Source organism: Notolabrus celidotus, chromosome 8 (assembly GCF_009762535.1).
Source record: "Notolabrus celidotus isolate fNotCel1 chromosome 8, fNotCel1.pri, whole genome shotgun sequence".
NCBI classification, from domain to species: Eukaryota; Metazoa; Chordata; class Actinopteri; order Labriformes; family Labridae; genus Notolabrus; species Notolabrus celidotus.
The window spans coordinates 14,586,873-14,592,872 of record NC_048279.1 but is presented as its reverse complement, the minus strand read 5'-3'; the positions used below and the strand labels follow the sequence as shown (position 1 = coordinate 14,592,872).

At 39.4% G+C, this 6,000-nt stretch overlaps 1 protein-coding gene across 4 annotated transcripts in view; it reads right to left on the bottom strand.

The window, feature by feature from the left end:
- The window catches only part of flt4 (fms related receptor tyrosine kinase 4), a 60,378-nt gene continuing 54,378 nt past the window's right edge, over positions 1-6,000 (bottom strand). Inside the window, exons 23-30 of one of the 4 annotated variants that reach the window (XM_034689213.1) lie at positions 5,326-5,448; positions 5,020-5,131; positions 4,662-4,761; positions 4,285-4,390; positions 4,080-4,204; positions 3,021-3,144; positions 2,743-2,828; positions 1-578 (exon numbers count right to left, since the gene is read on the bottom strand). In XM_034689213.1, coding sequence (XP_034545104.1) covers positions 359-578; positions 2,743-2,828; positions 3,021-3,144; positions 4,080-4,204; positions 4,285-4,390; positions 4,662-4,761; positions 5,020-5,131; positions 5,326-5,448 — 996 coding nt within the window. In that variant the 3' untranslated portion in view covers positions 1-358. The remainder of the gene's footprint in view (positions 579-2,742; positions 2,829-3,020; positions 3,145-4,079; positions 4,205-4,284; positions 4,391-4,661; positions 4,762-5,019; positions 5,132-5,325; positions 5,449-6,000) is intronic. The other 3 variants (XM_034689217.1, XM_034689216.1, XM_034689214.1) reach the window with 3 other exon arrangements.

Below are 6,000 nucleotides of genomic sequence, written 5' to 3'. Positions count from 1 at the left end.
AAGAAGATACATTTCTTTATTTCTTCACATATGAGTCAAAGTTTGTACAAATGAGGGAAAATACTCTATATAAAAGATAAAATATTATAACAATGTGTGAGTAGAAAATAATGTCATAATGCTGCCACCCAGTGGCTTCTTTGAGGAACTTCAAGCACATATAGCTCAGTCTGTTTTTGAGGCAGCAGCCCAGGAGGACAGGCAGATAGTAAAATAGAAGAGGTCAGCTATGGTCATAACTTGATCTTTAGGTATAAATGGTTATATATCGATACTAGGATGTTAACACCCCTCCCTTGACCTGAGCAGCACACCTTGTGAACCCTCTCCTCTCTCCTGGACTGCATCTTTGGTGGGATTACACATTAGAGGAGGCCAGGCAGGGGGCGTCAGGTGAGGAGAAGAAGTCACAGAAACCCTCCTCCGATAGGTGTCCGTACTCGTTGTTGTAGAAAGTTTGACCCGAGAGCTGGCTGAAGAAGTGTGGACGGTGTCGGGAGCTGATGACACCGCTGCTTCGACCCAGGGAGCCATGGGAGGCTGTGAGAGGCTCTGTGCTGCTGCTGCTGCCTATACGACTGGGGAGGGGAAATTACAGCTGTCAGTTTTAAAGACAAGCACTGAAAACCAAGGTAGATTATAGAATATCATAAGTCATGTAAGATATCTGTGTATATACCTAAGAGTGGCAGAAGACTGGTAAGATTGGAATAACACTAGTTTGTAGGTCTCACTTTATAAATGATTATTTCTCAATTTTCTTCACTGATAAATTTGAATGCAATCCAATCATAATGAAGAATAAGAACAGAATGAATCATTCTAAATGATCAGAATGACAAGATTGAACCTGTTCATATTATAATAACTTGATCCATACAATAATATGCGTCTTATTGTCAATTCTATCATAGCCAAAAACCAACCATGCATGGTTGCATGTGTGGTGAAAGCCCAACAGGGACAGTTAAGTTTCTGTCTAGAAGATCTATAAAGACAATCAGTGTAGCTCACATGTTTCTTCATAATAATGATCATTAGCATGGTAGTTCAATTTAAAATCACACCCATAAACAACTACCTATGTATGTGAGTGCCAAGAAAAAATCCAGAAAGGAAAATCTCAATTATTTCAAGTCCATAAGAGATCCTTGAGTGACAAATCCTGGGTTGGCTTCCACAAGTTCTGTCATGTAAGTTGTTAGCCCTCCTGTTATGTTGCGTGTCAAATTTACCCTTTTTAAAGTCTATTTTAGACAATATATGCCTTCCAAACCAGCTAAATGCAGTATAAAAATCTGGGTAGCATGTGACAGAAGCGGTGTCGTTTTTATTTATCAACATCACTTAATAAAAAAAAAAATTTAAATTTGAAATAAAATAAACAAAAATCTTTGTCATGTAACACTATTGTATTTATATTTAGGGCTTTCCAATGTACATTAAAAAAAGTTTTAACATGAATTTGAATGAAAAAAGAGTGAGTTATCCTCATGTTGTAATCATGGTTTGTGAGAATTAAAACTCCAATCCACCAATCTTGATTTAAATGGTTAGTAATGGAGTTAAAAATTAGATTAAAAAATATATTTTGGGATTTTTTGGGGTTCTGACACTTTTGGATAATTGAATATGTCAAATTGAACCAGGAACAGTATTGTTGTTCCAGACAAACGAACATAACAGGAGGGTTAGACTGTATAACTATGTAAAAAAAACTTTTAACACCACTGTCAAACAACATGCACAAGGCTTGCTTTACATTAGTTTACAGCATCTTTCAGTGCATCTTTACTTTCTAATTTGTCCATGAAGTTCAAAATTGTCTTTATTAACACTGTCTCTGTTGAACCCAATTTTTTCAGCTTTGATTTCAGCCAATTATGTCTAAAAATATGCCTCTTTACCGAGCAATTTTACAGCAAATGTTATCTCTAGACGCTTTTCCAAAACAGCAGGTCTGCTCTTAGTTTATATTATTTAAAAAGACCCAACATCCTATTTTTGAGTTGTTACATTTTGATTTTCTTAGTCCACTGCTACAAGAAACATTAAGTATTTTGAATATTAAGATATACACAAATATTATTTTGAAAAACAAACTTTGTTTCATATTTTTAAATCAATTAATCTTTGTATAAAAAGTACAACCATGTGTTGAGCAAAGACTGAGGTGGTTTAAATATTCATATCAGCTGTTCTCTTCAGGCTCAGAGGATACATATTGTAATTAGTCCCTCCTAAACTCTGCTGGAGGACGGAGTGAGTTGCTGGATAATTGCAGCTTATTCTTCACTTCCAGGAGCAACATTTCTTAATTACGTGACCTCAGAGCTTCTTTAATGTAAATCTCAGCACTTACTGGACTAAATGCTTGTCCTTGGTTCAGATGACTCAGACTGTTGCTCAGTCCTCCTTACCCATGCAAACACAGAGACTCTGCTGATGCCTACTTCCTTTGCAAATGTACGGCTGTTTCATTAAACAAAAGGCTTTGAGGGACTGTGTTATGCTTTGAGATAAATAGAATGACAGTCTTCTCTTACTGACACCATATCTTATATAAATGTGAAAAATACCAGCCTCGAAAAATATCTTTGCCCTGCCAGTCATTGTGTTGTTCCACAGTGAGTAATGAGCTGTCCAAATGTCACACTGACATTAAATGACGGTCTACATGTCTCCTGTGTGTCGCCTTCAGTTTCAGGCAGTAACAAGGATCACAGCTTTTCAATGATTAACCTTTTTGAGCCGGCTCCCCTGTGCTCGTGTTCGATTCTCTCAAATTCTTCTGAGGCCAGCACCATCCCACTGTCCGTCTGGTTGTCCTGTGAGGAGACACAATCAGACATCATGTGAATAAAACACTTTAGATTGACCCTGCTGCTATGCCGTCTCCATCAGCAGCAGCTATTTTTGATAATTATCTGAGGAGAAAAGTTTTAAAGTCGAATGCCATTTGCCAAATGTCAGCAGTCGGCTCTCATTTTCAGCATCTGATGAGCAGATAAAGAGCTTACTTGAGGAGCTTTCTGTTGGTGCAACTCCAAGGGCAATTCTTCAAATGTCTTCACTCTAGGCTGGCACGCTTTAGAGGGTCCCACCAACACGCAGCCGGAGAAGGGCACGCAGTTATAATACCTGCTGAAGATGGAAGGGAAGATTATCAGATTTATACATGATAGATCCTCCTGGTGATTTACAAATAACAGGAGGCAGATAAAAAGACAACAGGAAATCCAGATAAGGATTTGCCAGCTGTGCCGCTTTCTCAGGGTATTAATGGAGGTCTGTGTTGTTCCATGGGGAGAAGATCGTTTTTATCTGCAGAGAGGTTGCCTTTTTTCAGTCGCTTTGTTTCACTCATTCAGAGAGGGGGAAAGAGACTGAAACTATCCGGTGGAGGAGGCACTGGAGCAACATTTCTTGGCATTTTAAATTTAAGCTCTGAATGCTCCATTATTTTTTAGTGTAAAATTGATTTACTGGAGACATTCATAAGCTCCAGGATAATGCTTAAAAAAATTCCAACAGGACTAGGAAACAATAAAGAATTAATTTTGAATATTAATGAAAAATGTTCATTTGAGCAGCTCAGTCAGAAAAAAAGGCTTTTTTTGTTTTGACTGGAGCAAAACAAGTATTTTTTCTTTACATGCAGGTTGAGGTTATTAACAAAAACAAATGCTGATCAAGCAAACAACACATTAGTTGACCTCTATGAATGACAAGTCTATCGGTTGACAAAGATGAACTGTAACTGAAGATGTGAGCTGTATTCTGCTGTCTCAGAACAGGTAAAAAAGGAAACACAGCTGAGCACTGTTGTTAAGAGAAAACACAACTACAGAAGGACTTCATTACTCCCTTCTGGGACTGCTTTCAGCTTTGGGGAAGTGAGTATTTATAGCAGCAGGACGGTGTATGTGTGATCGACTGAAATGTGTGTGTTCAGGGTAATTAAGAAACACGTCACCCAGGGAAGAGTTTGGCAGAGTTCAAACACATTGTTGTTGGCTGTGGTGATTTCTTGAGACTGATTTCAATGTTTCACAAAAGACAATGGCCTATGTGAGTACCTGGAGGGCAGAGTGTTGCAGGCCAGCCTCAGCTCCTCTTCAGATGGAGGCCGTGACGAGACCTGTGAGAAACCGTCGTCCTCTGAGCTCTGTGAGGAGTTTAGAGGAACGTAGTCTTTACCATCCTGAAGGAAATGTGTTGAAGATTAAGCCAAGCCCTGAAAACTCTGAGTAAACTAAAAACTGATTAAATCTGTGTACTTACAGGTAGGCTGTTGTCCTGAAGCAAGTCTCCAAGGATCTGCACCAGAGCCAGGAATGTCGGCCTCTCTTTGGGCTCACCATGCCAGCAGGCCAGCATGATGCCGTATCTACCAGCAGGGGGTAGCAACATCACAACAAAGAAGACACTGTGGTATTCAGCTGCACATACAGAGCTTTATAATTGCCTCTACTTCCTCTCTTGAATGTTGAAATGAGTATAATTAGGATATGTATGGGCACATAAACACTTGTTCTTGGGTGGTTGGGCCAAATAAATCATGAAACTCAAGACGACATGACTTATTTGGCAGCAAAAGATCTGTTTTTTTTTTTAAAGCTACATGAGTTTAAAAATTGAATTCAAAAGCCTGTGCTTACATCTCAGGTGATGCAGTCTCTGGTGATCTCATCCTGACACCATCTTTTAACCGTTTGCAAAAATCTTCATCAATCTGTACTCCTGGGTACGGAGATGCACCTGAGGGAGTATGAGAGACAGAGGAGACATTCAGTCAGGAGTCACGTTAGGTCACTGTGAGTTTGGATACTGATGATCAGGATTTTCTCGTCTTGTAAAGGAGCTCTTTGAAGGAACTGGGATCAATAGTGAGTCTTCAAAACAGAAGCCCCACAGCTCTGCATGCAATTTTATTGGAACTCTGTTCCCTTTGATTTTTATACACATGACACCTCGTAAAAGATGAAATGCGCATGTTATGATTGTGTTGATTTTTACCGAGTGAAAAGATTTCCCAAAGAAGAACTCCAAAAGACCAGACATCACTCTGGCTGGTGTAAACTTTGTCGAAGATGCTCTCAGGAGCCATCCACTTCAAAGGCAGACGAGCCTGAAAGAGAACGTTAAAGTATCAGACAAATATTACGAGAGAGCCACATACACAGAAATGACACCTGCTGTAAAGGTGAAACATGATGTGGGTGGTTGCAAAAAAAAAGGAAAAAGGGAGAGTTCTGTCCCTACAGAGTAAAAAGGGGGTGGATATAACAGCTGGAGGCTGAAAGCCAGTGTGAGGTGGCGTACATTGCCTTTCCTGACGTAGTCGGGGTCTTTGTATATGTCTCTTGCCAGACCGAAGTCACAGATCTTCACGATGTTGTTCTCTGACAGGAGAATGTTGCGGGCTGCCAGGTCTCTGTGGATACACTGTGGATACACACAAGACCACACACACACATCATACATCATAACACTGCAGACAGGTGCGTGTGTGTGTATGCTGTATGTGTTTGTGGGAGTGTTTGCATGCATTGCTTCCGAATTGTTTACTATGATCACTGAAGCAAATTTGCGTCAAAGTAATGTATTGCTTTAACTTGTGTATGTGCATGCGTGTCTGTGGGTGTGCCAGTTTGAAAATTTGAGAGTGGACAATGTCTTGACAAGATCGCAGAATATCCAACATCCCTCACTCTGAATATAACTATAGACTCAAAACTGTGTTGAAGGACTCATTTAAAGCCTGACAGACAAAAAAGAATAATAATTAGACTTGTAAGACTGTCAGTATTTATTATCAGTTATAGCTGCTTTTCTTTGCTTTGTATTATTTAATTATTCCTGCAAATACCAGGGAGTTTACCAGTGCACGTGACTGCTGCTGTAGGAGCATACAAATATGAATAAATTAAAATAATAGATTTGATTGTTTTTATATTTCTGGTTATTTCATTGGATAGGACAGCTAAACAGAGGCAG